At 44.8% G+C, this 26,038-nt stretch overlaps 2 protein-coding genes across 2 annotated transcripts in view; one reads left to right on the top strand and one right to left on the bottom strand.

Annotated features, from left to right (window-relative positions):
• LOC307069568 (carbonic anhydrase 5B, mitochondrial) overlaps nucleotides 1-26,038 on the bottom strand; it is a gene marked incomplete at its 3' end in the record, with an annotated part of 84,156 nt that overhangs the window by 56,770 nt on the left and 1,348 nt on the right. The window lies entirely within an intron of this gene.
• Nucleotides 3,310-25,513, top strand: LOC307069036 (collectrin-like; the record flags this gene model as incomplete). The annotated part of the gene is made up of 4 exons (XM_079727188.1): nucleotides 3,310-3,367; nucleotides 3,684-3,742; nucleotides 8,338-8,423; nucleotides 25,402-25,513. 4 exons carry the CDS (start codon nucleotides 3,310-3,312, stop codon nucleotides 25,511-25,513), a joined length of 315 nt encoding a protein of 104 aa, XP_079583314.1.

The raw sequence follows: 26,038 nt of genomic DNA, 5'->3' as shown, positions 1-26,038 counted from the left end.
ATACACATACAGGAAAGTGCACATTTCTTAGGTGTAAAGCTTGATGAATTTTTACATATGTTCATATCCATGCATGCACCTCTGTTTTTTCTATAGAAAACCTGTATTGCTCTTTTTTCTACCTTTAAAAAAACAATACAACGAGCATTAGGAAATCATAATTCAAAAGAGAAGAGATTTTTCTTCTCTTTTCAAATGAGTGGCTTACACTGACAAAAACTCAGCATTTTACTGTCTTCAATCCTCCTCACATAAGTGACTAAGTAAAAGCAAAAGGGAGACATTTGATGAAGTTTTTGGGTTTTTTTGTTGTTGTTGTTGTTTTTGCGGTATGCGGGCCTCTCACTGCTGTGGCCTCTCCCATTGTGGAGCACAGGCTCTGGACACTCAGGTTCAGCGGCCATGGCTCACGGGCCCAGCCGCTCTGCGGCATGTGGGATCCTCACGGACCGGGGCAAGAACCCGTGTCCCCTGCATCGGCAGGCGGACTCTCAACAACTGCGCCACCACAGAAACCCTGAAGTTTTTTTTTTTTAACATCTTTATTGGAGTATAATTGCTTTACAATGGTGTGTTAGTTTCTGCTTTATAACAAAGTGAATCAGTTATACATATACATATGTTCCCATATCTCTTCCCTCTTGCATCTCCCTCCCTACCACCCTCCCTATCCCACCCCTCTAGGTGGTCACAAAGCACCGAGCTGATCTCCCTGTGCTATGCGGTTGCTTCCCACTAGCTATCTACTTTACGTTTGGTAGTGTATATATGTCCATGCCAATCTCTCACTTTGTCACAGCTTACGCTTCCCCCTCCCCATATCCTCAAGCCCATTCTCTTGTAGGTCTGCGTCTTTATTCCCGTCTTACCCCTAGGTTCTTCATGACCTTTTTTTTAATTTTCCTTAGATTCCATATATATGTGTTAGCATACGGTATTTGTTTTTCTCTTTCTGACTTACTTCACTCTGTATGACAGACTCTAGGTCCATCCACCTTACTACAGATAACTCAATTTCGTTTCTTTTTATGGCTGAGTAATATTCCATTGTATATATGTGCCACATCTTCTTTATCCATTCATCTTTTGATGGACACTTAGGTTGCTTCCATGTCCTGGCTATTGTAAATAAGCTGCAATGAAAATATTGGTACATGACTCTTTTGAATTATGGTTTTCTCAGGGTATATGCCCAGTAATGGGATTGCTGGGTCGTATGATAGTTCTATTTGTAGTTTTTTAAGGAACCTCCATACTGTTCTCCATAGTGGCTGTATCATTTTACATTCCCACCAACAGTGCAAGAGTGTTCCCTTAAAGGAGGCAAGAATATACAGTGGAGAAAAGACAGCCTCTTCAATAAGTGGTGCTGGGAAAACTGGACGGGTACATGTAAAAGTATGAGATTAGAACACTCCCTAACACCACACAGGAAAATAAGCTCAAAATGGATTAAAGACCTAAATGTAAGGCCAGACACTATCAAACTCTTAGAGGAAAACATAGGCAGAACACTCTATGACATAAATCACAGCAAGATCCTTTCTTATGAAGTTTTAAGGCGAAAAGAAGGCTGAATCAGATTTCTGTCTCCATAACAGGGCTTTGTTCCTTGATGCAAATAATCAGCTTTGGTACCGCCTCTGTCTATTCCCTCCCCGCCCCCAGGATGCCTTTATCTAGTCTAACATTTCCTGAGATAACTTCATCTAGTCTGACTTTGTTTTCAGGGGTCAGTTATGAGGGCCCTTCCTTCTAGGAAATTTCCGTTTCATCTAATAGTGAAATTTCTGGAATGACTAGGCTAACTTTTGGCCACTTCTCTCTCTAGTACAACTGTTCCTGACTCTGTGCCCTGGCAACCAAGGTGAAGGAGATGAGGAAAAGCTCCTTAAGTGGAGTTAGCCAACAGCAGTGGGTCATCCATGATAAGCTATCACCCTAACCAGGAAGGGGAAGTGAGAAGTGTAGCTGTTGATATGTTTCTTGTTGCTGCTTTAAAAATCCAGATTTTCTGTTTATCAGCGGGGTCACCCGATCTAATATTTCCATTCATGGTTTTCAGGCAACGAGGTGGAATCTGGGGACTGAACACATGCAGAGGCAGCGTGGTAGAGAGGAAAGTCCCGACACTGACCCGCTGGGGGTCTTGATTGGCACCTGTAGAATGCCCACTAGGGGAAAGGTTCTTCTCCACTCACTGCCGTAGTCCTCAGAGCATCTCTGAGGTTTCGTTACAGTTTCAGTTTTGATCAGTGATGACCCTGAGACACAGTCGGGTTCAGTGTGGTGGAGATAGGGTTCACGTGTAAGTCATCCAGGCTGGTAAAGTGACACCCATTCCACTCCCTGTTGCCAGCAATGCCTTAAATACTGGATCCTCGGTTTCCTCGTATGTAAGATGATTATACCACAGCAACTGTGGGGTGCTGTTTGGAGGATTAGAGAAATAATTCGGCAAAGCTGGTTCATGGTCGGTAGCTCCTAATTACTGTCGTATAGCTGCGCTGAGCAATGTAGTTGCCTAGCCACATGTTTCTACTTAAATTAACTTAATAAAAGTTCATTTCCTCAGCAGCACTAGCCCCATTTCAAGTGCTCAACAGCCACCTATGCCTAGTGGGGCCCGTATTGTACACATATTGTATAGTGCAGATATAGAACATTTCCATCATCACAGAATGTTCCATTGGATAGCACTGCTGTACATCATTAACTTTTGATTTTACACAACTACCAGAGCTTAGCGCTGAGCAAAACCATTCTCTTTGAATTGGAAACTCGCCTGAATGTTTACCTGTGGAGGAGAGGGTCTAATGAGGCCAGTCTTGGAGGGGTGTCCTTTGTTCACCAGAGATAGAAAGGGGTGATGTTTGTTTCCTAAATTAAGAGAGTCTATCTATTCACCAGAGATATTTCAGCCCTGAAAAGATGGGAAGTTCATGCCAAGGTAAACCTCCAGAAAGGACTCATTCTTTCCACCGTGCATTTAACCAGACAACAACAGAAGCAAGGTGGGGGGAGGATTCCGACTTTTGGGTCAGCAGAGAAAACATTCTTTGGAGGTAGAGTTTGGAAAGGACAGCTAATCTGTTTTCCAAACAGATTTTCATAAATAACTGACAGGAGATGGGCTGCTTCTCTCCAAGTATTAACCCAGATGATGGGGGTTAATCATTAAACCTTTCAGGTGGTGGCTTGCTTGTTTGTCTGATATTCTAATCCGGGTCACAGAATGGCTAAGGCAGCTTTAAGTGAAGGGTGGATTTTTTTCCCCTCCGTTTGCCTTGTGTTTTCCACTTTGAAAGAATGTTGTGGCTGCTCTTTTTTCTAGTGACTGCTATTCATGCCGAACTCTGTCAACCAGGTACGTAAGCCTTGAAACTTCAAAATAGATGAACAGTTTTCTAAATGATTGACAAGTCTCTGCCTGAAAGACTTCTTTATTTTTCTAAATCTGCCGTCGTATCATGGCTGGAAAGTTGAGCCTGTGAATGTTTTATGAGTTTGAAATAAACATTTCAACCATTGAAGATGATTGCAGTTAAACTTTTGGGAGTATCTGGGGCAGTTTACTTGCAATTCTGTTGATTCGAGTTGCATTAAATATTAGGATTTATCAGGTTCCATTTTGGCAGATTTTATCATCATATAGTGCTCTCTCTCTTTCTTCTCTCTGGCAGATGCAGAAAATGCTTTTAAAGTGAGACTTAGTCTCAGAACAGCTCTGGGAGATAAAGCGGTAAGTGAAGAAACTTGTATGTTCCTTTAAAATTTTGTTTGCTAATAACACTGCTTTCTCTGCATAGTTATCTTAAACTTGTATAGGTTGCTTCTAAAGACCTCAAATCTGATATTTTCTTAAAGCAAAAAAGATTGTAGTAAAATGAAATTGTTAATAAAGTGATTTTGCCTGAAGTATTTAATGTGCAGTGTGTGCTGGAAAATATGTGAAGTTCTGTGCTACCCAAAACAGTTTTGCAAGCCTGCACGTGTCCACCTAGCAGAGCGGAGCACAGGGGCCTGAATCAGGCTCTCAGGTATGGGTTGGGCTCCGCTCCCCACCGTTGTGGTCATTTGAACTTTGTCAGTGACTTTTCTCATCATCGAAAGGAGGGCATGTTTCACCCGCATGAGATCTTTCATAGCACAAAATGTTCCAATTCTCAGGTGAGGTTTCTTCAATTCTTCTCAGATATCAAAATAATAACATGAAATATATGCTTATGAAATTAAAGTTAACAGAATACTCACGGGGCTCCGGTAGCTATAGGAACAGTAAAGACTGTTGAATTAATAAGATGGAGTTGTGTCCTTCTAGTTTCGGTTTTCCGGCATGGTCTGTGACAGTTTTCCCGAGTAGAAGGTGATAGACGCCTCAGGCTAGAGATGACACAAGAGTGCTAAAGATACTTGGAAGTGTTCAGTTTGCAGGGCAATCCACCGTTTTGTTCGCTCGGTGAGTGATAATCATTCTAACCGCCAGCATTCCTTGAGAACTTAGTTTACTTTCTAGCTGGGACCCTTCTAATCACTTTGCTCACGTCAGCTCATTTAGCCCTCACAACAACCCTTTGAGGAAGGTGGCATGGGTATTCCCATTGTCGTTAGGTGGGTGAGAAAACTGAGGCGCAAAGACATTACGTGGCCTACTGAAGATCTCAAGTCAGCAAGGGGCAGGGGTCAGTTTTGAACCCAGGCAGTCTGACTGCACAATCCACCATCTCTGCCAGTGCGTAGGGTTGCTTATCCCAGGTTGCTCTGAGGGCAGGCACCAAGCTGGATGCTGGGGATGCAGTGCAGCTAAAACCAGGCTTATCCTTGCCTTTGGGGAGCTTATAGTAGTGGCATTGGTTGCATATTAATGAACCAAATGCAAGTGTGTAATCTTGACAAGCATTACAGAGAGGAGAAGTATGTAGGGGCTTTGGCCTCATGAGGGGCCGCAGTAACTGGCACTTGCTGTGAGGTCTAAAGCATGAGTAAAAGTGAACCAGGGGATGAAAGGAAAGAGGGTGGAGGGACCAGCACATGCAGAGGCTTACTATAGGAAAGAACTTGGGGAGAGTGAAGGGTGGAAGGAAGGGCGAGGTGCCTGGAAGAGGAGCAGTGAGGAGGAGCATGGTGCATGGTGAGTTTCCAGAGGAAGGAGGGGTCAGGCCAAAGAATGTGTGGACCGTGTTGAGGAGTTTTGATGTTATCTTCTTTTTTTAAATTAATGTACCTATCTATCTATCTATTTATTTATTTCAGGCTGCGTTGGGCCTCCGTTGCTGTGCACGGGCTTTTATCTAGTTGCAGCGAGCAGGGACTACTCTTTGTTGCTGTGCACAGGCTTCTTGTTGCGGTGGCTTCTCTTGTTGCAGAACACGGGCTCTAGGCATGCCGGCTTCCGTAGTTGTGGAACGCGGGCTCTAGAACGCAGGCTCAGTAGTTGCGGCTCACAGGCTCTAGAGCGCAGCCTCAGTAGTTGTGGCGCACGGGCTTAGTTGCTCCACGGCATGTGGGGTCTGCCTGGACCAGGGCTCGAACCCGTGTCCCCTGCATTGGCAGGTGGACTGCTAACCACTGCACCACCAGGGAAGTCCCTGATATTATCTTTAAAGTGACCAGGAGTTTTGTGGAAGGGGTGTCATGACAGAATTTGTGTTTACAAGGCACTCTGGCCACAGTGTGGAAGACAGAGTCAAGGGGACTGGAGTAGAGAGGGGGAGCCAGTTGGGAGGCAGTTGGAGCAGTGCAGGTGGGAGATGATGGCTATTTGGAGTGCGGTGTGTTGGTGGAGAGAGGGCGCAGTGAAGGGATTTGAGAGCCACGGGGATGGGATGACAAGGAAGAGAGGACGAGGGGTCAAGGATAAGCTTTGGTTTCTAATTATGCAACTGGATGCATGATGGCCCATTTACGAGTCAGGGAACCAAGAACCAACAAGAAAACCATGGCTTTAATTTTGGACTTACTGACTTTGAGGTATTATTGACAAACAGGCAGGGACAGAAGTGGCTTGAGATACACATTCCTGTGTCACCTGCACTGAGGTGGTAATGACAGGGCTGAGGAAGAAAGCGGAGGGTGGCAAGAGGAGAGGGGCTAGCCTTGAGCTTAGCGATTCTCGAAAGCTTAAAGCCCTTGTAGAGGAGGGTGAACCTGCAGAGGAGGCGGAGGGGCAGGAGGAAAACCAGGACGACGCTGTATCACGAAAGGGAAGAGAGCGCTTTCAGATGAAGGGGCTGTTCAAGAGCATCAGATGCCGTTGAGAGGCCAAGCGAGGCGTGACTGAAAACTGCTCATTGTGTTGAGCAACGTGAAGGTCGTTGGTAACGTGAGAGAGCTGCTTTGTGGAGTGGAGGGATTGGAAGGCAGATGGTGGAGGAGGTTAAGAATAAGTGGGCAGTGGGGCTTCCCTGCTGGCGCAGTGGTTAAGAATCCGCCTGCCAATGCAGGGGACACGGGTTCGAGCCCTGGTCCAGGAAGAGCCCACATGCTGTGGAGCAACTAAGCCTGTGTGCCACAACTACTAAGCCTGCGCTCTAGAGCCCGCGAGCCACCACTACTGAAGCCCATGTGCCACAACTACTGAGCCCGCATGCCACAACTACTGAGCCCACGTGCCTAGAACCTGTGCTCCGCAACAAGAGCCTGTGCTCCGCAACAAGATCCGGTGCTCCGCAATGAGAGGCCCGCTCACCACAATGAAGAGTAGCCCCTGCTCACCGCAACTAGAGAAAGCCCACTCACAACAACGAAGACCCAACACAGCCAAAAATAAATAAAATAAATAAATTTATATAAGAAAAGAGTAAGTAGGCAGTGACCATGTAAAGACAGAAGGATGGATAACTCCTTTGGGAATTGTGGCTGTGAAGGGCAGGAGGGAGACAGCAATGGGTAGAAGAAGGAGGACTGAATAAAGTGATTTAGTTTTGCTGTTGTTTTAATGGGAGAGACTTGAGCATGGTTCAGAGTCAGTGGACAGCCTCCAGTCAGCACTGAATGCACAGAAGAGAGGGGAAAACTGTATTGTTTAGATCCTGGGAAGGGCCGAATGGAAGCGTTCCTAATAGAGGTGGACAGATCAGCCGTTGACAGGAGGAGAAACACCACATCTGGCCCTTCGGGGGAGGACGTGGATAAGACATGTGCCTATGGAGGAAGTTTTGTACTTGGTGTCAGGAGGGCGGGGGAGTGTAAGTGGATGACTCGAGATGTTATCAGTAACTTATAAAACAAGAGCGCCTAGTGAGAGTGAGGTTTGAGGGGAGCACTGAGATTTGGGGAGGCCTGAAGGAGCTTTGAAATAGTCCTTGTGAACCATGAGAGAGAGAAAACTGATGGAGAATCCTAAGGGGATCCCAGGCAATTTGGGAGTAGGTCATCATGAGTTTAGACTTAAGCCACAAAACCTGTTTTGTGATTTTCTCCCGTTACACTTGATTACCACCTAAAATGTGGGGTCAGCCACTTCAGTTTGCTAGCGCTGCTGTATGTAACACAGTACCACAGATTGAGCGGCTTAAACAACAGAAATTTGTTTTCTCTCATTCTGGAGGCTGGAAGTCCAAGATCAAGGTGTCAGCGGGGTCGGTTCCTTTTGCGTTCTGTGAGGGAGGGATGTGTTCCAGGCCTCTCCCCTTGGCTTCTAGATGGCTGTCTTCTCCCTGTGTCTACACGTCTTCCCTCTGTATGTGTCTGTGACAAATTTCCTGTTCTTGCAAGGACACCCGTCATATTGGATTAGGGCCCATCCTAGTGATCTAATTGTAACCTAATCACCTCTGTAAAGACACTATCTCCATATATGGTTCCATTCTGAGCTACTGGGGGGTTAGGATTTTAACATATGAATTTCTTTGAAGGGGGGTACAATTCAGCCCATAATACACACATACACTCAAGTTTTCAGCTAATAATATAAAAAGTAAAATTGTACCAGTGTTAATAAAGGGAAGGAAGCTGAGAAGGGGAGTCAGTTTATGAGGGAAAGGTGAAAGGAAAGAAGGGAATCAACTGTTTATGTCCAGGATGAGATGTCCAAGATGAGATGTCCAAATGCCCTATTTGTTGACTGGCTACTAATACTGCAGATTTGGAAGAAGATAATGCCATGGGAAACACACCACACTTACAATGATAGAATAGCCAGGAAACTCTATCCTGAACATTATGCTGACATGATTTATCATGGTCTTCAGTCTTTATTGTATGAGGAAGATGAGAGAGAGACGCAGACAGACAGACAGACACACACCAACACCAGCGTGGCCACAGTTAGAACCCAATGGACCAATTTTTACCCCATGCCTCTTCACTTTACCTTCGGTTTTACTTCTCTTTCAGTATGCCTGGGATACAGATGAAGAATATCTCTTCAAAGCGATGGTGGCTTTCTCCATGAGAAGAGTTCCCAACAGAGAAGCAACTGAGTAAGTAAGCAATGAAAAGTCTAAATTGATTGTTTGCAGTATTATTTGAGACAGGACATTAATTCAAAACTCAATCTTGAAAATAATGTACACATCTAATTTTTAAGGGACCCACATTTTAATTTAACATTAAAAACAACCTTTATAATCTAGCTCTGCTTATAGTTTATATCATGTTCTAACAATGCTCTTCATTCAATAGGCACTATGAAGACAATATAAAAATTTGTAGTTACATGTCATAAGCTTTCTACATTTCTCTCTCTATATATGTATAAATATTTCTCTTGCAGATAGATAGATAGATAGATAGATAAAGATAGAAAGAAAAGAGTTCCCTTCTCATTGTATTGGTCTGCTCTGGCTGCCATAACCAAATACCGCAGACTGGGTGGCTTACACAACAGAAATTTATTTCTCACAGTTCTGGAGGCTGGGAAGTTGAAGATTAAGATGCTGACAAGGTAGGTTTCATTCTGGGGCCTCTTCTTTCAGCTTGTAGGCAACACCAAATCTTTGTATGCTCACATGACCTCTTCTTTGTTGAGGGGGAAGTGGCAGGGGAGAGAGTGAGCATTCTGGTGCCTTTCTGGATGAGGGCGCTAATCCTCTCTATCAGGGCTCCACCATTATGACCTCATTTAACTGTAATTATCTCCTTATAGGCCCTATCTCCAAATATTAGTACATTCACATTTGGGGTTAGGACTTCAACATATGAACTTGGGGGCAAGGGGATAAGTGCACAGCACACTCCTTTTGAAAATAACTTACATATGTATAGGTTCATCGCACTGTTGGTATCTGTCACAGCACCTTGTTTATTTTCTTCAGAGCCTTAGTACAACTTCTAATAGTTTTACATTTGAATCTGTTCTTCCGAAGGAATCTTCCCTATTTGTGATGTTTCCGTCCATCTCCATTTGTGATTAGGGTAACACTCCTGGTTTCTCTCTACTCCCTACTTCACTCTTCCCTTGAGAGGTGAAATGACTGATTTGATTGGTGGGCTGGAAGGATAAACGGGGCATGGGTTCCCTTCTCTTGAGGAGCCGGCCTGCCCTCAGCACGCATTTTTCTGTGCTGCTCCCCACACTAAGTACAGAATCAGGCCCTGCCTGGGCAAGCTTACACACCCACACGGCTGTCCGTGCTGTCTGTAGCTGTAGACTGTTTAGATTGGTAGGGGCCAGATCCTAAGGTGTTAAATATCTTGCATATGACACCAGAATATGATGATACCTGCCTCAGTTCAGCTCTGCCCGGGTCACTATAGATGAATTTATCTCATCGCAGGATATTTTTAAAATTAGGAAGGAAATTTGCCCGCTGATAAAAGTCATATCCTCCAACGCAGCCTTTTATTTTGGTCTCCTGTCTGCTTCATTCTTTTGTCTTAATTTTATTGAGCACTTGGCAAAGAGGGTTTCTATTTATTGTCTTCCTCAGACCCACAATGTATCATGCATGGGCTGTGAATATAAGGGATAAAACAGAAGAGTAACATTTGGGGGAGCAAAATAAATATATGATATGTGGATTTGTGTGTACACAAACACACACATATATACACAATACACGTATGTATTTTAAGATATGTAACGTGTTCACATGATTCAAAAAATGGAAAGAAGGAGGTGTAAGGTAAAAAAAAATGATGCCCTATGTGAACTTTTCTCCTGTTTTATAGATTTTTAGAAAAGATATATTTGCCTTTATCTTATGCCTTTAAACGGAAGCATTCTTTCCAAAACAATTTATAATAACCTTTTAAAAATAAAAATGAGAAGATTGCCTTCCAAAAAATAAAAAAGGAAAAATATAAGGAGAAGAGGGAACCCAGGTACACCGTTGCTGGGGATGTAAATTGTACAGCCACTGTGGAAAACAGTATGGAGGTTTCTCAAAAAACTAAACATAGAACTACCATATGACCCCGCAATTCCATTCCTGGGTATATATCAGAAAAAAAGAAAAACCCTAACTCAAAAAGATATATGCACCCCAATGTACACAGCAGTGTTATTTACAATAGCCAAGACATGGAAGCCACCTAAGTGTCCATCAACAGAAGGATGGATAGAGAAGATGTGGTGTACACACACACACACACACACACACACACACACACACACACACATATACATATACATACAATGGAATACTACTCAACCGAAAAAAAGAATGAAAATTTGCCACTTGCAGCAACGCAGATGGACTTGGGAGGCTATTATGCTTAGTGAAATAATAAGACAAGTACTGTATGTTATCACTTAGATGTGGAATCTAAAAAATAAAGTAGTGAGTGTAAGAAAAAGAAACACACTCAGATATAGAGAACAACCTAGTGGTCCCCACTGGGGAGAGGGAAGGGGGAGGGGCAAGATAGGGGTAGAGGGTTAAGAGGTACAAACTACTATGTATAAAATAAATAAGCTACAAGGATATATTATACAGCACAGAGAATGTAGCCAGTATTTTATAATAGCTATACATGGAGTTATAGCCTTTAAAGTTGTGAATCACTGTGTTGTACACCTGAAACTTATATAATATTGTACATAAAACTATACCTCACTTTTAAAACACGAAAAAAAAGAAGAATATAAGGAAAAAAGCCGCTGGTCATCTCAATGCTAGCCCCTCAACTAGTCTCTTTTTATCTTATTGTCATTTTTGATCAACAGATTTTATACATTGCTGTGTTCATTGTATTATTCCTTCCTCTTAGTACCTACATTTCACCTTGTAAATGACTGTGTTATATCACATTTCCATTCTTAGGAAAAGTTAATATAAATATGTAACATTTCAGATTAGTTTTGAGGAATTCACTTTGGGAATTTGATTTTTTGGAACCGGACATTGTAGGAGTCTGTGAATATGTAATCTGGTTTATTTGCAAAGGTGTTTTAATTGGAACTGGGTGCTTAGGCTATATAGAGGCTTTTGTTGCCAATGTCAGTTGAAAAATTGAAAAGTGCAAACCTAGATTGGGGTCAACAAATTGTTTTCAGGCAGCTTGAGTCCCAGCAATACTGCTCTCAGGGGGCTGAGGGCTGAGGGCTGCCTCATGAATCAGGATGTGTTTAAGATGCAGTACACGTGCTGCCCCCTAACGGTGGCTGCTTCTTTACATGAGCAGGTTTCCTCTATGGGAAAGGGCACCACATAATGCAAGATGAATTGAAAACAGCTTCCCAGACAGGCTGCCTCTCCCGAGTGTGGTGGGTAATAGAAAGACACCACTAGCTTGGCAAATGGATCAGATTTTAAATGTGCTTTTCAGAGGTCTTTTGGTGCCAGTGTGAGGCAGAGTGGATTCTAGAGGGTGGGAAGTATGCCTGTTAGGATGGCTTTAGGGATTCAAATCTTGAACATTGGCCCGTTTTTTAAATCGATTTTTTCCTATCCTGTCACTGCTTATTCTATGGATACTGCAGAATACTCAGAGCTACTGAGATGCGCTGGGTGGAAGATGTAAAGAGTAACTCACTAAAGACAGTCAAATAATGAACAGAGTAATGAAGACTCTTCGTCCCACCTTTCACCCAGTCCAAACGACGGCATCTCATATCAAGCGTGATCACCTCCAGTGACACAGGGCTCAGTGTCTCCTCTGCATATTTGGGAACCTACCGCCAGCCTACCGTTGACCCAGTATAAGCTGGATTGACTCTGCAAGAGGGTGTTGTTTCTAAAGCGAGGTCCTGGCCACATCCATGAAGGACTTGCAGGAGAGCTGAACGGGTGCAGTCACCATGACCCCAAGCGGGCAGTGGAAGAGAAGGTCGAGGGTCCGAGAGGCAGAGGGCGAGGCCCTGCAGAGAGGGTGTGGCGTGTCCACGGCTTCCCCGCAGGACAGGGGCGGGGATGGGCCCCAGTGTGGGTGCACCACGCAGCCCGCTGGGAGCTGACAGCTGGGTCCATGTGATGAGTTAGCGCCCAGGCCACACTAGTGGCCCCCTTGCGTGTTCCCCCGCCCACCTCAGGTCAGGCAGCGCTGCTAGTGGAGAGAGGAGCCGTCTGTGAGAGGAGAGGGGCACATCACTCCCCAGCTTGCACACGTTCCCAGGGCCACTTCCAGCTGCTGCCACCAGAGTAGCAGCACCTGGAGCGCGAGCCACCGTGATGGTGTCCCCAGCCACTGAGACTGTCCCGTGGGTGGAACAGAAACTGGCGCCTGCCTCTTAGCTGGAGAAGTCTGAAGGCAAAGGCTGGCTTGAGCCTCCGTGGCTGGGTGAGAGAGGGCGGCTTTGCCAACAGCCTGCACTCGGCCGGCTGCCCGGGGCCAAGCAGAGGCCTCCGGAGGGAGCTGCACGAGTCGCTGCCTGTGGGGCCCGAGAGCCAAGTGCAGGGCAAAGGGAAGGCGGCAGAGCGGGCAGGGAGGGGCGAGACGGAAGCCTTCGGCCAGACTGCGTCGTCCTTGTCAGGGGAAGGGGCAGTGCGCAGGCCCCCAGACCTGTCTCCTGGGGCCCCCCGGGTGCACTCTGGGTGGAGAACGCGAGGACCCGCCCCGGCAGGGGCCACCAGCGGCCAGCGGGCAGCACAAGGAGCCTGGCTTGGGAAAAAGAGGCTTGCCTTTTTCTCTCCTGTCGGATCCCCGCCCTCTCCCACCTGCCTTTTCCATCCCCCAGTGAGCAGGACTGCGGGGAGGTAAGGGGCGAAGCGCAGGAGGGGTGGAGCCAGGAGAGTCAACGAACAGAGCACGCCGCTGAGGCCAGCACGGCCGGCCGGGGGAGGGAAGCTGTGTGTTAGGGGCGGGAAGACAGTGTGTCTAGGTTTTGATCAGACCGGCCTGAGCTCTTTAAGGGCCAGAAATGACAGGCGAGCTCTTTAAGGGCCAGACATGACAGGCAAGCTCCATCGCGCCTCCTCGCGGTGCTGTCAGGGAGTGAGGGAGAGAAAGAGCTGACAGCGCCCAAGGCAGTGGTGTGAGAAGCAGAAGCCTCTTCTTCACGGCGCTCTCCTGAGGCCGCCTGTGGGCTGCACTGCTGGATGGGGGCCAGAGAATTAAGTAACCTGTGTTGGAAGCCTGCTGTGTAGGCGGCTAGGTAGGCCCTGAGATTTAAATGATGGGTAAATCCAGGTCCCACACAGCACAGGCCCACACCCAGGAAGCCGGCCCTGGGAGTCATGGAAGACGGACGAAATGTGTGACAGAAACGAGACAGTTCCTTTGAAAGCATTACTTACAAATCTTGGTATCAAGTGGTTTTCTTGCTCTTCCCTGGATTTTCTTCAAAGTACAATGGAAGAGGGAAGGACAAGTTTAACTGGTGGGAAGGACAAGTTTAACTGGTAGAAAGTTCTGGTTTCATTAGATCAGATTACTCGAAGGTTTCTTGGGACTTTGATTGAAGATGGTAAACAGGTGTTTTCAAGTTTTTATAAGAAGGTTTAGGCCAGACTTTCTAAAATCGTTTCATAGGAATTTTTTAATGTTGAAAGTATTAGTATCTCAGGAAAATATGATTAAGTTTAAACTTCAGTCTATTTTCCAGGTACACTGAGAAATCTAATTGCCTAGTTTACTCCAATATTGGTTTTTTAGAATAAAAAAGGAGAAAATAAAAAAGGAGAAAATAAAAAAGCAGGAGAGGCAGAAGTCTAACGCAGGCATAGTGTTCTCTTTCTGAGTAAAATGATGTAGGGCACGGAATGGATTTCTTCCTCTGCCTAATTAGGCAAGGATAAGCCTTGTGATCTAAGAACGAACAACATGCTCTTGTATCCACGGTAAGGGGATGAACGGTCTCATGCCTGTTAAACAGCAGCCCAGCTCCTATTTAGTCCTTTGATTTCCAGAAACAAGAGGCTGATTCTTCCCACCCTAGTTGGCCCTGTCTGGCACCACTGATGAGAAGTGGTAGTGGAGCCAGTTCTTAGACAGTTACCTTCAGACCAGGGCTCCCCACACTCGAGGAATGGGAGTGGACATTTCTACCCTTTTAGTGATTTGCTGACAGGAGCCATTGTGTATGTATAAATATTACAGCTTTGTGAAACAGTCGGACAAAATTGTTATTCCAGTGAATACAAAGAATTCCATCAGACCCATCTATATTTACAAATCTTGAAAGTGTAGGTTTGCTGTTTAGCTGTGCTAATGCCATTTCAGTGATTTATTTATTTTTATTGAGGTATAATTGACAGATCACATTATATTAGTTGCGGGTATATGACATAATGATTTGATATTTGTGTGTATTGTGAAATGATCACCTCAGTAAGTCTAGTTAACATCTGTCACCGTGCATTGTGATATAATTTTTTTTTCTTGTGATGAGAAGTTTGTAAGATTTAGGCATTTCAGTTTCTTGATTACATCAAAACGTACTTTAAAAGACATGTTTAGTTCAGTCAGTGCTGTTGGCTGATTAATTTTTCCTTTTGTGCAAATCTTAGAGGACATTCAGTGTGGTCACATTTAGAAGAAAGGGCATGGAAGAAGTCACGCTGGTTGGACATAATCTGTCACTGGAAGGAATCTGCATCTTTTGGTCGCTAAGTCAGTCATCTACTGAAATCTGTAAATCCATCTTCAGGTTACTTCCTTTAGCACCCACTTTCCTTCCATGGACACTTCCTCTCGGCTACCTCTACCTGCACTGTATTCAGGCGGCTTCTTTTTTTTTTTTTTTTTTTTTTTTTTTTTTTTTTTTTGTGGTACGCGGGCCTCTCACTGTTGTGGCCTCTCCCGCTGCGGAGCACAGGCTCCGGACGCGCAGGCCCAGCAGCCATGGCTCACGGGCCCAGCCGCCCCGCGGCATATGGGATCCTCCCAGACCGGGGCACGAACCCGTATCCCCTGCATCGGCAGGCGGACTCCCAACCACCGCGCCACCAGGGAGGCCCCAGGCGGCTTCTTATACTAGAGAGTTGTCTGTGTTTTGTCGTCTGAATATTTGCGACTGGGTAGGCAAAGTTTTAGGGAATTAATCTCCCTCCTTTCCTTTCTCCCTTTTCTATTATTGCTGTGCTGGCCCAATTTACTTTCTCAGTTACTCTCTCTTGGAATAATGTAGAAACAGTGAGTAAAAACAATGGAGCTCATTACTGCGTTCTGTTAGTTCATTCATCCATCTATTCATATCATGGTCACTGAGTGCCCACACGGGCCACACTTCAGGAATACAGGGCCGCACAGTGCAGGGTAGACTTGGGCCTTGGCCTCATGGCGCAGGGCCCAGAGAAGTCTTGTGTTGCAGATGGACAGAGTGTTTGATAGGCTCCCAGGGAACGCTCAGCTGATAAAATTGAAAACGGTGCTCAAAGCTTGGAGACCATGAAGTTCTACTGTGGGTAGAAATTAGAGCCCCTCCTGACAAAGACCGTGGACAAACCACGTGGAATCCAGAAGCCCTGTGCCCTCCCCTCTATCCTGGGTCTGTTCTCCGATGGAGCATGGAGTCTTGTGGGCAGATTCGGGCATCTCGGGAGTTTTGGCTCCCACTTTGGTTTTAATCTTCTGGTGAGCTCACACTGTGACCTTGATCTTCAAGCGTCTTAATAGCACTAAACTCCTAGACCCGGCACTTATGGGCAGGGTCGTGCAATCTGAATGCCCCTGCAGTAGAACTCTTCTCCTAACCCTCCCTAACCATAGTGGCTAATCATTGTTAGCTCTTGGTAAACATCTGTGAGTGAATGAAGCATGCTTAACGTCGTGGCTCTTAAACCAGTGGCCCGTCTCCTGGGCTGCGGTGGACACAAGCAGACGGTGTCCCACCCACCATTTCTCCCTCGTGTTGCACCTGAGTCCCCTGGGCGGATACTCCCACGGTGAAGGTGGCGGGAATGGCCACAGTAGAAGGAGCTCCCCACCGCCTGCATTTTATCTCTTGTTGGACCTCAGTGTCTTACTCTTGCGGTAGCCAGGACATCTGTTAATTTCCCAAAGGATCATCCAGACAAGGAGGAAGCCCCAGCCCACGAGGGTGTCTCCATCGTCCTGTGCAGCCTCTGCCTTGCAGCTGGCTCCAGAAGCAGGGGTGTGCTTTGCCCTGGCCCTTTCCCCACAAGCTGGCTACTTTGGCAAGTGGGTTTACTCATTACCAGTTCAACTGCCTAGATTGGAACCAAATGGAAACACATCTCTGTAGTTTTGTCTCTATAGGTGATATTTGTAGAGCAGAAGCTTACTGTTTTGTGGGCTTAAAATCTTTGACTTACTTTTCCTGGCCAAACCATCATGTAGGAGGGATACTTACTCCTCTTCTATCGAGGAAGCCCCTAAGCAGTTAACCGTACCCTCACTGACACACGAAGGTCTCAAGCCCTTTCTGGTAACTCATGCAGAGTGCAATGCCTTGTCTCCTGTCTAGCAAATGGCAGGTAGTAAACTTCAAAATGAAAGCTTGATATATAGAGTTTCAGCCCAGGATGTTTTGTATGTAACAGTAACTGTCTCCATTGAAAATGTTGAGTTTAATATTTTCAACCAACAATTTTAATGTTTTGGACATCTTTATTTCTAAGTAGATAACATATTTTCCTTTTATTTGCTGAGGTGCCGTGTTAAAGCATGACGTGTTGCCCCCCAGTGGAAACACGGAATGAAGGCCTTGAATTTGTAGTAAGGGATAGTGGGTTCCATGGTGATGGGGACAGAGGAAGCGCTTGGGCCACAGTGTGTCGGTGCAGCTGTGTGCATCCCTCCTCCTGCCTTGGTTTCTTCATAGCACATCTCCCCACCTGTCAGTGTGGACATGTATTTAAATGTTTACCTTCTGTCTCCGCCCCCTTAGAAAGCGTGCTCCATGGGAGGGAGAAGGGACTTTGCTATGTTTACAGCTCATTCTCTGACTCTCTAAAGGGGAAACCTTGAAATTCATGTTTGAACAGTATTTGAAGAGGCTTTAGACGGAAAGAACAACACAGGCAAAGTGTCCAAATGACCATCTACTTGGTTTCCGGCCCCCTCTTATTATGCCCGCAATGTTACTTTGTATTTTTTTTTTTATTTATATAAATGGCTTGTGGGCAGATTCGGGCATCTCGGGAGTTTTGGCTGGGGTGGGGTGGCAGACAGGGAAGGCTCAGTCAGGGCTGCTGGTCAGGCTGGGGCTCAGTGTCCTCTTCTCAGAGGCTGTTGTCCTGGGAGCAGAAGCTGCTTCTCAGAGGCCCCGGCCTGGGCACAAAGGCAGTGACCACTCCATGCCTCCACCTGGGCCGGAAGGCCCGATGGCCAGGGCTCGGGGCTCTGCCTTCTTCTCTTGGGCTCGGGGCTCTCAGACCTGAGAGGCCCGTCGAGCCGCCTTTTCCTTTTCTCGCATCGGCTGAGGGCCCTCAGCCTGGTCTCCTTGGCACAGGGGTCCGGGGAGTCCTGGCTGGGCGCATACGTGTACAAGCTGCCTAGGATGTCACGCGGGGCGGTACGGATGTCCACCAGGCTCTGCGTGTGGCGGGCGTTCCACAGGGACCTCATCGTTAAAGTGTTGCCATGGCCGGAAAACCCCAGCCCCGAGAAGGTGTGGACGGGCGGCCCGCGGGGAAGGCGCCTCGAGCGCTGGGGCGCCGAGGACCCGCGGACCCAGTGGCGCCTCCAGCGGCGCAGGGCGGCGGGGAGCGACCTGCGGACCCGGAGCCAGCAGTCCCGGCAGCGGCGGTGGCGCAGGATTTGGCCCCCGTCCCGGCCCAGCGGGAGGCAGGTGCCGCGGGCGGGCCCGGTGCATGGGAACCTTCGGAAGCTTCGGAGCCATGGGAACCATGTGGACCGGCTCTTCCGAGCGCAGGCTGGCTGCCTGGCCTTGACTGTGCCCAGGTACCTGGTCGGGGAGCTGTCCATGCTCGCGGTTCGGCGGGGTTGCACCTTCGACGGGCTTTGGCTTCTGGGCGGCCCCGAAGTCTGTAGACGCGAAGCTTACGGCGCTGAGGCGAACGTTGGCATCGGGCTTTGTGACGGCTCGTGTGGCGTCGGAACCTCTGGGCACGAGGTTCTGCGCGCGCCAGGCCAGCGCCCCGCGGACTCGGGTCCTCGCGGGGCGCCCCTGTGCTCTGAGCACAGGGGATCCTTCCGCTCCCCCTGCTGGCCCAGGCGCTTGGCTCTGGGTGGCGGGGGAGCCCTCCACTTTTTGCCCTTGACATTTAAAGGGAGAAAATATAATAATTTGTACCAGGTCCTGAAAATTACAGAAAATTGACTGAAGGGCACTCTCTTTCACTATTGTAAAAATGAACAAAATGCACTTGAATGCTCCTTTAAGGGAAAAGAGCGAATTTACTTGTATTTCTACAGGGGCTGTGTGTTTCTTCTAGAATGGTTGCTAATGTCACTTTTTGTAATGTTATTCTTAAGGACCTGATGAAAGCCTTTCGGGACTTATGTTTTAACCCTGACAACACTGATTCTATGTGGACTCTCCTAAAGTTTTCAGTCCTCATCCATTCACAGATAGATAGTGTTCTCTCTCAACAGTAATCACATTTCTGTTCTTTCATTTGTACTGATAATGAATAGTTGAAAATTTCCTACTTCCAAAACAAACTTTCCAAGGGCTGTTGGGTAACTGATTATAGTGCTGAGGTTTGGGGGTCTGTTCACAGTGTTGTGAATCAATCTCTTGTGAAAATTTCCCTCAAAAGCACACGCAGAAGGGACCTACTCAGCCAGCTCCATGGCTGGCATGGGAGATGGAAAGTAGAAGCCTGCAGTGAATCCAAGAGCGGCCAACAGATTCTGTCCACATGTGACAGGTGGATGGTTGAATGGTGAGGACACTAAACAGAGTTTAATGAGGAAGCCCCAGAAGGTTTCTGAGGTCAGAGAGAGGCCACATGTTTTGGGATGCCACGGTGTGGTCAGCTGGTGAGTGTGGGGGATGTGATCCCTAACACTTTCTGCTCACTGATGAATTCCTGTTGTTATTCTTGTTTTGGTCTGATTCCTTATTTAAGAATGATCCCCAGGTATATGATTTTGAAAACAGAGAAATTCCAATGGTATAATTTTCTTTTTCTTTTTATTTATATTTTTCCTTATTAGTCATCCATTTTATACACATCAGTGTATCCATGTCAATCCCGATCGCCCAATTCATCCCACCACTACCACCACCACCCTGCCGCTTTCCCCGCTTGGTGTCCATACGTTTGTTCTCTACATCTGTGTCTCAATTTCTGCCCTGCAAACCGGTTCATCTGTACCATTTTTCTAGGTTCCACATATATGCGTTAATATACGATATGTTTTTCTCTTTCTGACTTACTTCACTCTGTATGACAGTCTCTAGATCCATCCACGTCTCAAAAAATCACCCAATTTCGTTCCATTTTATGGCTGAGTAATATTCCACTGTATATATGTACCACATCTTCTTTATGCATTCGTCTGTCGATGGACATTTAGGTTGCTTCCATGACCTGGCTATTGTAAATAGTGCTGCAGTGAACACTGGGGTGCATGTGTCTTTTAGAATTATGGTTTTCTCTGGGCATATGCCCAGTAGTGGGATTGCTGGATCATATGGTAATTCTATTTTTAGTTTTTTAAGGAACCTCCATACTGTTCTCCATAGTGGCTGTATCAATTTACATTCCCACCAACAGTGCAAGAGGGTTCCCTTTTCTCCACACCCTCTCCAGCATTTGTTGTTTGTAGATTTTCTGATGATGCCCATTCTAACTGGTGTGAGGTGATACCTCATTGTAGTTTTGATTTGCGTTTCTCTGATAATTAGTGACGTTGAGCAGCTTTTCATGTGCTTCTTGGCCATCTGTTTGTCTTCTTTGGAGAAATGTCTATTTAGGTCTTCTGCCCATTTTTGGTTAGGGTTGTTTGTTTTTTTAATATTGAGCTGCATGAGCTGTTTATATATTTTGGAGACTAATCCTTTGTCCGTGGATTCGTTTGCAAATACTTTCTCTCATTCTGAGGGTTGTCTTTTTGTCTTGTTTATGATTTCCTTTGCTGTGCAAAAGCTTTTAAGTTTCATTAGGTCCCATTTGTTTGTTTTTGTTTTTATTTCCATTTCTCTAGGAGGTGGCTCAGAAAGAATCTTGCTGTGATTTATGTCATAGAGTGTTCTGCCTGTGTTTTCCTCTAAGAGTTTTATAGTGTCTGGCCTTACATTTACGTCTTTAATCCATTTTGAGTTAAGTTTTGTGTGTGGTGTCAGGGAGTGTTCTAATTTCATTCTTTTACATGAAGCTGTCCAGTTTTCCCAGCACCCCTTATCGAAGAGACTGTCTTTTCTCCATTGTATATCCTTGCCTCCTTTGTCATAGATTAGTTGACCATAGGTGCGTGGGTTTATCTCTGGGCTTTCTATCTTGTTCCATGGATCTATGTTTCTGTTTTTGTGCCAGTACCATATTGTCTTCATTACTGTAGCTTTATGGTATAGTCTGAAGTCAGGGAGTCTGATGCCTCCAGCTCCGTTTTATTCCCTCAAGGCTGCTTTGGCTATTTGGGGTCTTTAGTGTCTCCATACAAATTTTAAGATTTTTTGTTCTAGTTCCGTAAAAAAATGTCATTGGTAATTTGATAGGGATTGCATTGAATCTGTAGATTGCTTTGGGTAGTATGGTCATTTTCACAATATTGATTCTTCCAATCCAAGAACATGGTGTATCTCTCCATCTGTTGCTATCATCTTTAATTTCTTTCATTAGTGTCTTATAGTTTTCTGCATACAGGTCTTTCGTCTCCCTAGGTAGGTTTATTCCTAGGTATTTTATTCTTTTTGTTGGGAATGTTGCCTAAATTTCTCTTTCAGATTTTTCATCATTAGTGTATAGGAATGCAAGAGATTTCTGTGCATTAATTTTGTATCCTGCAACTTTACCAAATTCATTGATTAGCTCTAGTAGTTTTCTGGTGGCATCTTTAGGATTCTCTATGTATAGTCTCATGTCATCTGCAAACAGTGACAGTTTTACTTCTTATTTTCCAATTTGTATGCCTTTTATTTCTTTTTCTTCTCTGATTGCCATGGCTAGGACCTCCAAAACTATGTTGAATAACAGTGGTGAGAGTGGACATCCTTGTCTTGTTCCTGATCTTAGAGGAAATGCTTTCAGTTTTTCACCATTGAGAATGATGTTTGCTGTGGGTTTGTTGTATATGGCCTTTATCATGTTGAGGTAGGTTCCCTCTATGCCCACTTTCTGGAGAGTTTTTATCATAAATGGGTGTTGAATTTTGTCAAAAGCCTTTTCTGCATCTATTGAGATGATCATATGGTTTTTATTCTTCAATTTGTTAATATCGTGTATCACATTGATTGATTTGCATCTATTGAATCCTTGCATCCCTGGGATAAATCCCACTTGATCATGGTGTATGATCCTTTTAATGTGTTGTTGGATTCTGTTTGCTAGTATTTTGTTCAGGAATTTTGCATTTATATTCATCAGTGATACTGGTCTATAATTTTCTTTTTTTGTAGTATCTTTGTCTGGTTTTGGTATCAGGGTGATGGTGGCCTCATAGAATGAGTTTGGGAGTGTTCCTTCCTCCGCAATATTTTGGAAGAGTTTGAGAAGGATGGGTGTTAGCTCTTCTCTAAATGTTTGATAGAATTCACCTGTGAAGCCATCTGGTCCTGGACTTTTGTTTGTTGGAAGATTTTTAATCACAGTTTCAATTTCATTACTTGTGATTGGTCTGTTCCTCTTTTCTGTTTCTTCCTGGTTCAGTCTTGGAAGGTTACACCTTTCTAGGAATTTGTCCATTTCTTCCAGGTTGTCCATTTTATTGGCATAGAGTTGCTTGTAGTAGTCTCTTAGGATGCTTTGTATTTCTGCAGTGTCTGTTGTAACTTCTCCTTTTTCACTTCTAATTTTATTGATTTGAGTCCTCTCCCTCTTTGTCTTGATGAGTCTGGCTAATGGTTTATCAATTTTGTTTATCTTCTCAAGAACCAGCTTTTAGTTTTATTGATCTTTGCTATTGTTTTCTTTGTTTCTATTTCAGTTATTTCTGCTCTGATCTTTATGATTTCTTTCCTTCTGCTAACTTTGGGTTTTGTTTGTTCTTCTTTCTCTAGTTCCTTTAGGTGTAAGGTTAGATTGTTTATTTGAGATGTTTCTTGTTTCTTGAGGTAGGCTTGTATAGCTATAAACTTCCCTCTTAGAACTGCTTTTGCTGCATCCCATAGGTTTTGGATCGTCGTGTTTTCATTGTCATTTGTCTCTAGGTATTTTTTGATTTCCTCTTTGATTTCTTCAGTAATCTTTTGGTTATTTAGTCACGTATTGTTTAGCCTGCATGTGTTTGTGTTTTTTGTTTTTTTCCCTGTAATTCATTTCTAATCTCATAGCGTTGTGGTCAGGAAAGATGCTTGATATGATTTCAATTTTCTTAAATTTACTGAGGCTTGATTTGTGACCCAAGATGTGATGTAGCCCGGAGAATGTTCCGTGCGCACTTGAGAAGAAAGTGTAATCTGATGTTTTGGGATGGAATGTCCTATAAATATCAATTAAATCTATCTGGTCTATGATGTCATTTAAAGCTTCTGTTTCCTTATTAATTTTCTGTTTGGATGATCTGTCCATTGCTGTAAGTGAGGTGTTAAAGTCCCCCACTATTATTGTGTTACTGTCGATTTCCTCTTTTATAGCTGTTAGCAGTTGCCTTACGTATTGAGGTGCTCCTATGTTGGGTGCATATATATTTGTAATTGTTATATCTTCTTCTTGGATTGATCCCTTGATCATCAATGTAGTGTCCTTCCTTGTGTCTTGTAACATTCTTTATTTTAAAGTCTATTTTATCTGATATGAGTATTGCTACTCCAGCTTTCTTTTGATTTCCATTTGCATGGAATATCTTTTTCCATCCCCTCACTTTCAGTCTGAATGTGTCCCTTGGTCTGAAGACGGTCTCTTGTAGACAGCATATATATGGGTCTTGTTTTTGTATCCATTCAGCAAGCCTGTGTATTTTGGTTGGAGCATTTAATCCCTTCACGTTTAAGGTAATTATCGATATGTATGTTCCTATGACCATTTTCTTAAGTGTTTTGGGTTTGTTTTTGTAGGTCCTTTTCTTCTCCTGTGTTTCCCACTTAGAGAAGTTCCTTTAGCATTTGTTGTAGAGCTGGTTTGGTGGTGCTGAATTCTCTTAGCTTTTGCTTGTCTGTAAAGCTTTTGATTTCTCCATCGAATGTGAATGACATCCTTGCTGGGTACAGTAGTCTTGGTTGTAGGTTCTTGCCTCTCATCACTTTAAATATATCATGCCTCTCCCTTCTGGCTTGTAGAGTTTCTGTTGAGAAATCAGCTGTTAACCTTATGGGAGCTCCCTTGTATGTTATTTGTTGTTTTTTCCTTGCTGCTTTTAATAATTTTTCTTTGTCTTTAATTTTTGCCAATTTGATTACTATGCGTCTCGGCGTGTTTCTCTTTGGGTTTATCCTGTATGGGACTCGCTGCGGTTCCTGGACTTGGGTGGCTATTTCCTTTCCCATGTTTGGGAAGTTTTCGACTATTATCTCTTCAAATATTTTTTCGGGTCCTTTCTCTCTCTCGTCTCCTTCTGGGACCCCTGTAATGCGAATGTTGTTGCGTTTAATGTTGTCCCAGAGTTCTCTTAGGCTGTCCTCATTTCTTTTCATTCTTTTTTCTTTATTCTGTTCCGCGCCAGTGAATTCCACTGTTCTGTCTTCCAGGTCACTTATCCGTTCTTCTGCCTCAGTTATTCTGCTATTGATTCCTTCTAGTGTAGTTTTCATTTCAGTTATTTTATTGTTCGTCTCTCTTTGTTTGTTCTTTAATTCTTCTAGGTCTTTGTTAAACATTTCTTGCATCTTCTCGACCTTTGCCTCCATTGTTTTTCTGAGGTCCTGGATCATCTTCCCTATCATTATTCTGAATTCTTTTTCTGGAAGATTGCCTATCTCCATTTCATTTAGTTGTTTTTCTGGGGTTTTATCTTGTTCCTTCATCTGGTACATAGCCCTCTGCCTTTTCATCTTGTCTATCTTTCTGTGAACGTAGTTTTTGTTCCACAGTCTGCAGGATGATAGTTCTTCTTGCTTCTGCTGTCTGCCCTCTGGTGGATGAGGCTATCTTAAGTGGCTTGTGGAAGTTTCCTGATGGGAGGGACTGGTGGATGGTAGAGCTGGCTGTTGCTCTGGTGGGCAGAGCACAGTAAAACTTTAATCCACTTGTCTGCTGATGGGTGGGGCTGGGTTCCCTCCCTGTTGGTTGTGTGGCCTGAGGCGACCCAACACGGGAGCCTACCCGGGCTCTTTGGTGGCGCTAATGGTGGACTCTGGGAGGGCTGACGCCAAGGAGCACTTCCCAGAACTTCTGCTGCCAGTGTCCTTGTCCCTTGGTGAGCCACAGCTGCCCCCTGCCTCTGCAGGAGACCCTCCAACACTAGCAGCTAGGTCTGGTTCAGTCTCCTGTGGGGTCACTGCTCCTTCCCCTGGGTCCCGATGCGCACACTACTTTGTGTGTGCCCTCCAAGAGTGGAGTCTCTGTTTCCCCCAGTCCTGCTGAAGTCCTGCAATCAAATCCCGCTAGCCTTCAAAGTCTGATTCTCTAGGAATGCCTCCTCCCGTTGCCGGACCCCCAGGTTGGGAAGCCTGATGTGTGGCTCAGAACCCTCACTCCAGTGGGTGGACTTCTGTGGTATAAGTGTTCTCCCGTTTGTGAGTCACCCACCCAGCAGTTATGGGATTTGATTTTATTCTGATAGCGCCCCTCCTACCATCTCATTGCGGCTTCTCCTTTGTCTTTCCATGTGGGGTATCTTTTTTGGTGAGTTCCAGTGTCTTCCTGTCAATGATTGTTCAGCAGTTAGTTGTGATTCCGGTGTTCTTGAAAGGGGGCTTGAGAGCATGTCCTTCTACTCTGCCATCTTGAACCAATCTCTAATTTTCTTTTTAAGACATTTTTCATGATAGAAATGACTCCATACATATCTAACATATCTCTTAAGGTGGTAATAACATCAGATCGGATGGTCTAATGCCATTGGGTATATGCATTTCTCATAATGTATTTTTCTTTCCAATGTCTACAGAATTTCCCACATCCTAATCTGCGGTATAACCCAGTGGGTATCATTCTGGTTTTTGGCTAAAGACCCTCCAACAAACCACAGTCTTCTGCTAGTGAGCTACAGGCACTTATAAGTGAAACAACCACATACCTTTACTGGTAAATCAATATACTGATTAATTAAAAGCCATTTTCATAGACTTTGAAGATGTTTGTTTTTTCTCACACACCAAGAGGTAAAGGATTTCACTGGGCAGTTAATAATGGAGATTAGCATACATCAGTGGTGCTCAACCAGGGGTGAGTTTGCAAAGGACATTAGAGAATGTCTGGAGACATTTTTGGTTGTCAGAACTTGGGGCTACTACTGGCATCCAGTGGGTACAGACCAGGGATGCTGCTAAACATCCTACAGTACACAGGACAGCCTCCCATAATGTAACTGTTGGTATATTTATTGGGACCACATAAAATTTATGGAAAATAAACAATGCATCGAGAATGACCACTTAAGGAGAACTGACATCAAAGGCATCTTTATGATGTCTTCCTATTCAGTTACATGGTATGAATTTTATTATTTCAACATTCTTGTGTCCCTTAGGAATATTTTGCAGTTTTCTTGTTAACATTTTATGTTAAGTTCATTCCGAGGTATT

The sequence above is a fragment of the Hyperoodon ampullatus genome, assembly GCF_949752795.1.
Source record: "Hyperoodon ampullatus genome assembly, chromosome: X".
In the NCBI taxonomy this organism is placed as follows: domain Eukaryota; kingdom Metazoa; phylum Chordata; class Mammalia; order Artiodactyla; family Ziphiidae; genus Hyperoodon; species Hyperoodon ampullatus.
Note: the sequence above shows the minus strand (reverse complement) of the source record. Positions and strands in the feature narration are given on the sequence as shown.